General features: G+C 33.8%; 1 protein-coding gene across 1 annotated transcript in view; it reads right to left on the reverse strand.

The window, feature by feature from the left end:
* LOC108570523 (acetylcholine receptor subunit alpha-type acr-16) overlaps window positions 1–12429 on the reverse strand; it is a 348441-nt gene that overhangs the window by 932 nt on the left and 335080 nt on the right. Inside the window, exons 11-13 of the mRNA XM_017932396.1 lie at window positions 7675–7784; window positions 2515–2729; window positions 370–573 (exon numbers count right to left, since the gene is read on the reverse strand). Coding sequence (XP_017787885.1) covers window positions 370–573; window positions 2515–2729; window positions 7675–7784 — 529 coding nt within the window. The remainder of the gene's footprint in view (window positions 1–369; window positions 574–2514; window positions 2730–7674; window positions 7785–12429) is intronic.

The following is a 12429-nucleotide window of genomic DNA, read 5'->3' on the forward strand; positions in this document are numbered from 1 at the left end:
AGAGATAACAGATTAAACATGAAACAATTCATATTCTTTAATTCTATTTCTCTTGTAATTCTAATTTCTCGATTATAATTAAATTAACTTATTTCAACGATAAAACTTTATTATCTAATAGAAAATTTTGAATACAAAAATAACAGATTGAACAATTTTATTTCTCTTGTAATTCTAATTTCTCAATTATAAATAAATAAATAGAATTTCAATCGTAAAATTTCATTTCACTGTGATTGAATTAAACTACATTCCCTTTTAAATGAAAATTAATATTTCTTCGAAAAGTAGCGGAAAATTCTAAGATGCACGATTCGCGCCGGTTATTCCCATTAAAAACGAATGAAATATTACTCAAATATACTCAACCTGTCCACTACCATAGCAGCGAATTTCCAATCACTAATGATCTCGTCGCTTTCGTCCGCCTTTTTCATACGATCTGTGATGAATTGCAATTCCTTAAGAATTGTGTGCAGTTCCTCCTGCATGCCGCTGAGAGGTAACGACGCCGTTGTATCTGCAACGGTTGCCGGTCTTCCGGTTGATACCGGAGTACCGTACGCCGACCTACTTTTTAATTAAAACAGTAATTCACTGGAAATTTTTGATTTATTTGCAAGGGAATGTATGCAAAGGAGTATTACCAAGTGAAAGAAAATCAAAGTTCAAAGATAATTCTGTCTGTTGTTAGACATTGCTTTTCAATACCATTTTCACGTGGAATCCAAAGAAATCAAGAAAGGAAAATGTAAATGGTGATAAATTGACGTAAATAAAGGATTCGATTATCTCTGAGAATAATCTGCGATCACAATCGACTGGATCACAATCGAAAGATTACTACGATCTGACCAAAAATAACATTTTCGAAAGCGTATAATTTTGTACTTTCAGATCTGCTATTTTTTAGAAATTTATTAACTGCGTATTAGCTTATAAATTATAAACAGCTTTCGTTTAATAAACGAATCTTTTTACCGTCAGTTGTTAAAGATACGATTAACTCTCTGTTTTCAAATTATTTTGGATTTCACGGAAAACTGAAGGTAACTATATTATCTCAATGTTTAGGGTGTCAAAAACTTCAGTCATTTGTCGGCGCGATAAACGAAAGATGAATTCGATTGCGCTCAGATCGTTGATTTTTCATTCTTAGTCTTTTAACGCAAGATAACATTTTTCAGTGAATTTACAATATTTTAATTTTCAAATTTGAAATATGAAATTTGCAATTCGAAATTTACAATATTTTAATTGTTCTTTAAAGAACCATTGCGAAACACGTGGATAAGACGAGTACTTATGCAAGCATGTACACAGCTTCTATATGTTAATGTTGAAATTTCACGGTACATTTCAAGCTGATGTGTTTTATAAATAAATAAATCCCACGTTCCATTCGAGAGACACGTTGAAAGGCACGTGAAATTATTTTATCGGAAATGTCTCAGCTAGAATTTGATATCAGCAGGATATCACGAACAGGTATCAAAGAGGAGAAAATAGATGTCCCCTTCATTGGAGGCGAGCACACTAAAAATATAAACGAACATCAGCTTTCCAGACGGAAACATCTATATCCTCGAGACACTAATGTCGAAGAGAATTTCAGATGAAAAGTATCTCGGATGAAAATTTATCTGACAATTATCTCTGACCGATTGCAATATTATCAATTATTATATTCCACTGTTGACTATCGAAGATTTTCAAATTTATTTCAAAACTATTTCCGACACTTTTCAACGTCATTCATTGTCCAGTTATGATAATTAGTCAAATAATAATGATGTGATACTTTGTAAACTTGTCACATCGTTATACATTCTTTTATCGTATTTATAGTACTCGGTCAATTTGAATTAAAATTGAATGAAATTAAGTACTGCATATTGACAATATCTTTTGTCATTCTACTTCCACTATTTACAGTTACCAGTTTCCATTTTAATTTCACTTAATAATTGATAATTATAAGTTTCGATAATTTTGTTAATTTATTTCATTCAAACGCATACACGAAGAATTACAAAGGCCTATGTACCAGAAATTCTTAAAAGAAATTATGTAATTTGTATTAAAATTGGGCAAAATTAAATACTGTTTATTGTCAATGCTTTCTATCATTTTACTTTCACTATTTACAGTTGCTAGCTTTATAATTTAATTTAATAATTTATTTTTCACTGTTTATAGTTACTAGTTTGAAATTTAAGTTAATTCAGTAATTTATAATTGCAAGTTTCAATAATTTGTAGCAAGTTTGAAAAAAAGTTAATTCAATTTATACTTATAAGTTTCGATAATTTCGTAAATTGATTTAATTCCAAGACAGACTTTCTCAGACTTTGAGAACAAAATTTCTGAAATCTCGCTATACAAATTTGCACATTTCTTGTCGCGTTTCGGCGAGAAAAAATATCACCGAATTTTCGTTATGCAAATCCGCCCCGTTAAGAAAGATTTTCGGTAAGTAATTCTGAAGAAGGGACTTCCGGGAAAATATGTTACCTCATGTAGCCGGCAGGAGGATTTGCCGCGCTATTCCTGTGACAAAAGTGATCGTTGATGTCTAAAACGTTCGCCATCAAACTCTTGCTACTCCTCTCTTGCAATTCCTTGTCCTTCCTTTGGTTGCTTATGAGAATTTTCTTCTTTGTGATCTCCTTTCCTGGACGACCCATGCGCAGTAAGCACGGCAACCATTGCAAAAACAGCGTTTTCACCTGCGTACAACAAAAACAAAGTATTTAACATACGTTTCAATTTCAATTAATTCAATCTTTTCTACAATTCTTCAGCCTTATTGTCAGACTATGAATTTCAATTTTTTTTTTCTATCGATATGTCTAACAATTATTTCTGATAACAACGAACACACTTTTTTTCGATTGTAATTTCTGGTGAAATTTATTTTGTTTGTTTAACGAGAATTTATTTCGAATTTTTTTCTATCGAATTGTCACTTTTCTGTTTTTTCTTCTTGCAAATACGATTTTTATCGATTGCTTTTGTATTTTATTGGGAATTATTTATCAGAGATTTATTAGACACCCTGTATGTACATAAAATGATTTCTTTCTGTACTTAATATGTATTCTAATTACAATTAATTTAATCTTTTCTACAATTCTTCAGCCTTATTGTTAGACTATGAATTTCAATTCTTTTTCTATCGATATGTCTAACAATTATTTCTGATAACAACGAACACACTTTTTTTCGATTGTAATTTTTGGTGAAATTTATTTTGTTTGTTTAACGAGAATTTACTTTTAACTTTTTCCAATAAAATTGTCACTTTTTGTTTCTTCTACTTGCAAATACGATTTTTACAGATTACCTTTGGATTTTATTAGGAATTACTTAACAATTGAATTTAATAAAATTGTAAAATGTCTTTTCTTCATAAAAATATCGTTGTAAAATTGTAACTACCAAACGATTTGTCGTCTTTACGATTATTTGTAGATAAATGATTTCTTTCTGTACTTTACACGAAACTGTCTCTTTTTTTTTTTCATAAAGATATCGCAAAATTTTGACTACCAAACGATTTCTCATTTTTACGGATTAAATCGGTTTGCCTTAATACCACACGCGTCTTCTTTTCCTACCGATAAAAGTGGCACTGTTTTTGTTTCGCCGTGCTTCCTTTCATCCAGAAATAACAGCATGAGAAAGTAGCGCGTGGAATTTTTCGTAGCTCGTAGAATTCTTGTCTCTGCTTCAAGTACGTTTCCCCTTGGTTTATGAAACTTCTAGTAACCAACGGCCAAGAGGAAGTGCTAACGCCTCGAAGGCACTTTAAACTTTCAGCTACTAAAGCATTGTCTTCAATGGTTGTAATGGCTACTGCGGATAACGGCGGAGTTTTATGAACGAAAAGTACCGGCTACACATTGCATACATCTGTCGAAATTCTCTCTCGAGTTTCGATAAACTGGACAAGTGGTATCTGTTGCCTTTCAATTCATTTCTCCGCGGCTGTGTTTACGTGTTAGGCGTAGAAAATAAATTCTTTCCGACTGGATTCACGTATAATTGATACAAAACCACTTTTCTATCCGCAAGTTGCAGGAAAAATGACGAAAGGTCATCGGCAATAATGGAAATTATTTTTGTGTAAAAAGAATTATTTATCTCGATAAATTTAGCTGTACTATGGTTATTTTTAATCTACGACCACAGGTCAACCTGATTTTTAATCCCTGCGAAATTAATTTAACCACGAGTAAGTAACGAGAACGCTAAAACCTATGTTTCCATTGAAGAATATTGTAAAAACGTATAAATTGTTATATGCAATGTTATAACAAATTGTCGGAAGTATAAATTTTTAATAAAATTGTGAAAATTGATAAATTATACCGTGTTACGATATCGGAAATCTCCCGCGAAAATCTCCCGCGAAAATTTCCCGCCTGACCTAACCGACGATTTTGCTAATGACTTTGGGGAGAGGGTACCGCAGGTATATAAGGACCCGCCGATGTCCCGCGAAATCATTTACCCTTTATACTGGGCCCTAGACACTTCGCGGCGTATTTTGACCTGAAGGTTCTGAGATGTGAATAGAGTGGTCGGGGGCTACTAGCTAGTCTATGTCCACCCTGTACACACTCAGCCTTCTTGTAACACTTGTATACATTAGAATCAATTAGAATTTCTATTACTAATTATTAAACAAATTTTAACAATTACCGGCACTCGCTAGGCACGTAATATCAGACTTTAAATACTCGACTTCGAACTTCGGTTTAGTCATAATTCTATTAATGTTATAATAACGTATAATTTATTAATTTTCACAATTTTATTATTAATTTATACTTCCAAAAATTTGTTAAAACATTACATATTATTATTTATACATTTTTGCAAGTTTCTTTGACAAATAAGTACGTTTCAACGATCTTATTACTTTCTCGTTGTGAAATCAAGTTCGGAGGATTAAAAATCAGGTTGACCCTTGGTCGTAAATTTAAAATAGCCATAGTGAAGGTGAAATTATTATTTTAAATAAATGTTTCTATACGAATTAAGAATCTATTCAACGTTTGTTTGTTGCAATACCGTGAAATAAATTGTATTATATATTTTCTCAGTTTAGACTGAATTTAAAGTTCGTAAGGATTAGAAATCAGGTTGACCTGTGGTCGTAGATTAAAAATAGCCATAGTGAAGGTAAAATTATTACGTTAAATAATTGTTTTTATACGAATTAAATATTGATTCAACGTTTATTTGTTGCAATACCGTGAAATAAATTGTATTATATATTTTTTCTGTTTACACTAAATTTAAAGTTCTGTTTACATGTTATAACAATTAGAATGTAGACGTTTTGCCGTTTCACGGTTTTTCCTCTGTTAATTATGTGTTTATAAATCATTTCAAACTAAAGCAGCACCATGCCCACCCTTAATTAAACCGTCTCAGTAGTTTACCGTAATTAATAATCTATTTTCGGAATTTATACGAGAATTTTTGAATTTTAGTAAATACTAGAGTCAGTGTCCACCCTGTACACACTCAGCCTTCTTGTAACACTTGTATACATTAGAATCAATTAGAATTTCAATACAATAGACTGAATAACAATTCATTTTAACTAATACCTATTAGAAATTTTCCTTTTAAAACAAATATAAATCATTTTACCAATTACTGGTACTTGCTAGACATTTAATATCAGACTTTAAATATTCTCCTTTCGGTTCTTTTAAATACAATCAAATAATTTCTTCAATTATCGATACTGACTTGGAATACTCCGTTTCGAATAAAATATTTCGAAATTATTTTGAAGGTTTAGGGAAATAAACATTTGAATTTTAGTCATCGTTGTTCTTCAGACTTGTCGAATAGGATATTGAAATGACTTTGAGTGGTTGCTTTTTCGTTAGGGCATAACAATCAATATGTACTTTTCTTCCAGCAATTGAAATTAATTTTAAATTTTTCATATATTTTCTCTGATATTGAATTTTGTTTACTAATAATTTACCATCCAAGGAATTTGCATGAATTGCATGTTAAGTAGTTAGTTGATTTATTATTGTATATTGTGAGATGATTTGGAACGAGTGCACTATGCCCACCCTAAATTAAACCGTCTCAGTAGTTTACCGTAATTAATAATCTATTTTCGGAATTTATACGAGAATTTTTGAATTTTAGTAAATACTAGAGTCAGTGCATCGCGTATTGAAATAATAGCTTCATCCCTAGTTCGTTTATTATTGAATATTTTTACGCGTTTAACTTATGCTTCTCCCCAATTCTCGTCGCGTATTTTATTCAAATTTTCTTATATTCTAGAATCGAAAAAGATACGAATTCGCGTTTTTTCTTTTGATTCTTTCAATTTTTCAATTGCATTACGCATTGTTGCAATAATTTCTATCGTTACATTTAATTCTAATTGTTTAGCAGCTTTTCTGCTGCTATCGACCCTACATTTTACTGACGCTTGTCGAATCGACCCTACGTTTTACTGACACTCGACCCAACATTTTCTTTTTTTTTACGTGGAGGTAGGCCGACTCTATGTGATAAACAATTGGCAACCAAACGGTGGCTCGCTAAAGCGATATATTATGATATGAAATTAATCACTCAATAAGTATTAACATTAGATTATTTCCTCGATATGGCCATAGTGGTCATCGGTGACTGGAGTGCCTCAAATGTTTAGAATAATTAAAATAAAATAAATGTTGTCAACTAAAAATTTTCAACGTCATAGCTAGCTAGACATTATTTTCAATTGAAAAAAAAAATTATAAAGCATAATTATTGCATAATTATTGTTAAAGCATAATTAAGCATTATATTTGACGCATTATTTAGTTCTCTAATTTTGTATAATAACATTCGTCATTTTAAAGTATATATTTAGTGTATTAATATTCCCACTGATTATTGCGAAATTTATGTCATTTATTGTGATTTCGTTGACGAACGACTGTATTAAACGTAATAATAGATTAAGCTTGTCAATCATTTTTACGAATATGCAGACATATTTAGATGCGTCATAATGAAATTGTACGAAAATAAATGAAAATATTATGTCTAAGCAATATACTTATTTTTAATAGTAGCAATTAACTATGATTGACAAAGAATTCCAAAGAATTCTATCAAAATAATAATCTTCATTTTTAGAAATTCAACATTTTTGCAAAAATCGATGTTTTCACACTTCAACACAATTTTCATATATTTTTTCTTTTGATGAAGAGTATGTTTTGAAAGATATGCTTAAAAACTTGAACATATTATACACTATTAACTTATAAATGAAATTATGTGATATTATATATTTGTATGAAATTTATAATAAGCATAAATGGTAGAAGAGAAATGTAAACGGTTTCTGTAGCTGTCCTTGTGAAATTCGAAATGCGTCAAAATCACGCGTCCCGTAAACCTACTGTTAATTATTATAAATATTTTTATGAAAAATATATTACGTATTTCAAATATCCACAAATGTACGTACAAAACCCTACTTCAAAAAATTCAATAGTTCTTTCCAAAAGAAACTCCTAAAAATTGCTTAAAAGATGGCGATTCAAAACCAGAAAATACCCCCTTGAAAATTACAGTTTAAACAAGGCAAGATTAAAAACTATTACTACAAACACAAAAGAAGTTTCTTACCCACTGCGGCATCTCGTATCTGTCCGGTGATCTATGATGAAAGTTCAGCACCAACACCGTCAGAACGACGCTGCTCGCCACCATGAACATGATGCAATTGAAGTACGACCCTGAATTCGGGGTGTTCCCGAAGATACCCCGAAGAAAAAAACACAAAAAGGAGGCGATTAGTCACGGTAATGGATCGGGGATCCACTCGATTGGTCGCTCAGAATGAAAGACTGTATAGGGTTTCCCTCTGAAGGTTCGATCGTGGATCAATACACTTACAATTATCATAAAATCCTCGAAATCAGCTTCTCTTCAAACCTAACGTAATCACCCTTGGTAATCTTTCATTCCATTCCGCGACCATCTTCGTTTCTCCCCGAACACGGAGGATTCGTTGAGAAAGATTCAAGGATCGAGAGTAACGCGATCGTCGAAATATTTCCGCATACTAAACGGAATGTTCACACTATACCCACGTTCACGTGGCCCGTCCATACTGAATTTCCAAATATAATACAGTAAATGTTGTCGATAAACGAACAATAACACACACCTATTGGATTATTCAAGCGAAACCACATTTTCAACTATCGATTATGGTGTTCGAGTAAGTAGGTGTCCTGGACGATTATCGATGAACACGACGTATCCCAGAGATAATTTCTATATTTTTCCATAGAAGCGTCGAAATTATTGATCCACAAGAGAAAATTGTATCTTGTGAAAAACATAGGGTGACCTCTCGATCCTAGATCTACATGGTTTTACGCTCGTGATCCAGGGGAAGAGCACACGTTTTCACGATCACTCGGTCCTCGCATTCATTCCTGGTGACCCGAGGCCGCGTTCCCACCGATCCTTTTATTCAGGATCGTTGCAAAATGGAGGAAACACAGAGACAAGGAAATAAAGAGAGAAAGAAATTAGGCAAGCGAAGAACGAAGGGAAGATCGTTGAGAAAAAAGCGCACAGCACGTTTGGACAAGGGAAGAAAGAGCCGAGGCTGTATCTCTCGTTAAACGGCTACCAAAATCGCTATAAGCGTACTTACTTGCGCGCGCGCGCGGCGTACAACCCCGCGAAAAACAAATAAGCGGTTTTCCGTGAAAAACGTTTTAATTTAGGCTGTTGCCCGGCCGTCGTGCCATCAACATCCAGAGAACTTGTTACCAACGTGTTCTTTTAACGTGTGTTTCGTGGTACTTTGTAGTAGCCAGTCTGGTATCGTCGGTTGTTTTTACAGGACGATGAAAGGGGAGTTGTTTGATCACCTTTCGTTGGAATTTCAGAGTGGAATATTTGTAGGTCTGTCTATCTTGCCACGTTGCAGACAGTGAAAATGGTCAGGTTTGTTTTCAAGTATACAGAAATGCTGGAATACCTAAAGTTGAATTTTTATTTCAACCCTAATGCGTTTTTCTGTTTGACTATGCACTTAACACGTTCGCTACTAGCGCCACATACACGGGGTACTCAGTAACTGGTGGTAGAACCGGAAAGGTGGTAACTCTACGTCAGAAAATAAATCGAAAATGTAGAATAAAAAGAAGGCTTCGTTTTCGAGAAAATTGACTTCAAATTTTCACCAGGTACACGTGCAGTTGACTATGTCTCGACCTAATGTATTCTGCTGCAGCTTATTGTCTCGGTTCAGGTTTGTACTTATCGCACTGGGTAATCAAGAATATTTTAAGTTAAAAATTCAACTTTTAACCTTCAGAGTTATAAATAAAAATTTTGGGTTTATAAATCTTAATTTCGTACTTTTTGGGTAAATGATTTTTTTCTACAAATCAGAAGAGTACACGGTAAAACAGAATATTAACTTACGATAAATTTGATTACTACGGAAATTGTTGAAAATATTGCCCCATTCTGCCGAACACACAATTGTGCTCCACGAACGAAATTTCTATGAACGCTTTCTAACGCGTTTCAATTTTAATTGATTCAACGCTAGAGCGATTCTTCCTTTCAATTGGTGGAATTTCTTCGGAACAGACAGCGGAATACATTAGGTTGAGACACAGTGAAAATATTTTATTCTACATTTTCGATTTATTTTCTGATATAGAATTACCCCCTTTGCGGTTGTACCACCCTGTATGTGACGCCTCGAGTTTCACTTATTTAGAATGTTACAAATACATTCTACAGAAATTAATAACAATCGATGCCGTATTAGAACAATAAAACGTCTGAGCTGTGTTGGTCGATTTTCCTTTGAGACCCTGGTAGCTAAAGTGTTAAGGTGTTTGGGTAAAAAAAAGATCCAAAGATACCCTGAGTGTAACGGCATGTGAATCTAGACGGAAAATTTTTGATATAACGTCGAGGGAACGTAAATTTGACAACGGAAGAAATGATTGAAGAAGAACAATGGCGATGGGTCAAAAGTGACCCGGGCACCGTACTCGGGGTGAAATAGTTTTGAAATACAGAAGTCAATTATGGCATACTTGGCGGAAGAGCTGTAACGAGGTCGTAAATCACGTCAAGCGAAAACATCGATCGATCTAGAGGCACAAAGGGTCGTACTTCTTACGGAAGCCCTTCAAATCTCAAGTCACAAGCGCCGAGCAAAAGACGCGAACCCTTTGACAACCGACGCTTCTAGCGGCCAAGGGACGGCAGTGATTGGATCGGTATAGACTTGCGTCTACCTTTTTTCTGTTTTTAAGTATGCTGCAATGAAAGAACCGAGGCGACTTGGTACGGCCCTGAAGAGACTCTTATTTCATAAAAAGTGACGTTTTTATCAACAGGATTTCGTGTTTTTTCACACCCGATTTTACGATATCACTGTAACTCTTCTACTGATTATAAATTTTGCCTTCAATTGCAAATCTAGTAGAAAGAATACTTTAAATATTGGGTTGTGCTGAAAGTTTGTAGCCTTTAGTAAAATTTTAAATCATCGTATCTCTGCTCCTAATTGAGACAGCGACAAAAGCTAAAATGCGTTTTACTCGTCAGTTGAAGACGAATCCAACGTACTTGTCGAATTATTCATAAAGTGAACGAATTTAGGTCGAATTGTATTTTCTTCGGTGGAGCGTGCCCGAAAAATTCCGCGCTGCACCCCAGAAAATACAGTTCGCCTTATATTCTTTCTCATTCATCTTAAGAACAATTCGAGGAGTGCGTTGGATTCGTTTTCATCCGACGATTAAAATACTATTTAGCTTTTGTCGCTGTCTCAATTAGGAAGAGAGATACGATGATTCGAGTTCTTCTCAAATTTCGCTATAAACTTCCTTGACAAACCAATAGATATTAGATCTTAAATTAAAATCTCAACCCAAAATTCCCATTTACCGAATAATTCTTCTAACAGTAGATCCAGCATTTCTGAGCCTAATTACGACGGTTTCAATCTTTCCCAAATTTCGTTACTCATTTTCCCGACAACCCAATAAACGTTAAATTTTAGATTAAAATCTCAACCCAAAATTCCCATTTACCGAATAATTCTTCTAGCAGCAGATCCAGCATTTCTGAGCCTAATTACGACGGTTTCAATTTTTCCCAAATTTCGTTACTCATTTTCCTGCCAACCCAACAGACATCAGACCTCAGATTCAATTTCAACCTGGAATTCTCATTTGCCGAATAATTCCTCTGACATCAGATCCGGTACTAGTGAGCCTAATGCTCAGACTGCCATAAACGTTCTAGCGTGTAGAGGTTGGATGTGTGTAACGAAGTATTACGGAACACTTTAATAACGAGTCCCCTCGAATCGTTTGTGGCGACGTGCATCTCTGACCTGGCTGATATCTTGAAAGGGAAACATCTAACACATTGGCATGCGACTACGGAATGCAATTAGCACGAGTATGCACGAGTGTTCTATGTATTATAGCACGAATATTGTTATGTTATCTATGCAGGATGCACATTAACGGAGCGGTAGCATTCGCAACAGAGGTTCAAGCTGCTTCTAGACTAGTAATCACATTAATTTACGCCTCGTTTTCTCGTACAGGTAAAGCCGAATGCTGCTGGTATGCGACAAACTTACTGGGAGTTGTTACTGTTGCCTTCGTTTCAACAGCGTTTTGTGATACATGGTGTTTTCTGGAGATTATTGGTTAGATACTTCCGACGATTTTTAGTATGTAGATGTATTCGGTATTCGGTTTTTCCTAATCGTGCTTTAGGAGCATCGAGCTTGGAAATAGTGTTGCTATAAAGAATTGTAGAACTGCGATGAAAATTGATGTGTAGCAATGTTGTTTTACAATAAAGCTCGCCGAGTTTAGCTTTGAAGTTCCTTTTTGAGAAACTGATAACTAAATACATTTGCTCATCTTTTATACTTTGTTCGGTAATGCTCAGTTTTTTAATTGTGCTTCAGAAGCACTTGAACTTGGAAATAGTGTTGCTGTAAAGAATTGTAGAATTGCGATGAAAATTGATGTACAGTAATGTTGTTTTATTTGGAGTTTATATTATTGTGAAATCATGAGTACTATTTTTTCTGAAGAACTATAACTACATTTTGTTTATCTTTTCTACTTTGCTCAGTAATGTTCAATTTTTGAATTGTGCTCTGAAAGCATTAATATTAGTAACAGTGCTGCGATGAAAATAGATGTAAAGTAATGTTTTATAATAAAGCTCGCAGAGATTATCTTCGAACTTCATATTATCCTAAAATTATGAGGTAAATTTAAAAAAAATTTCGGTAACAGTGTTCTCTTAAATAAGTTACTGCAGAAATCACTGAAACCTATTTTCTATTTTCCTTTTTCCCACCTG

Source organism: Habropoda laboriosa, unplaced genomic scaffold (genome assembly GCF_001263275.1).
Source record: "Habropoda laboriosa isolate 0110345459 unplaced genomic scaffold, ASM126327v1 scaffold61, whole genome shotgun sequence".
Taxonomy (NCBI): Eukaryota; Metazoa; Arthropoda; class Insecta; order Hymenoptera; family Apidae; genus Habropoda; species Habropoda laboriosa.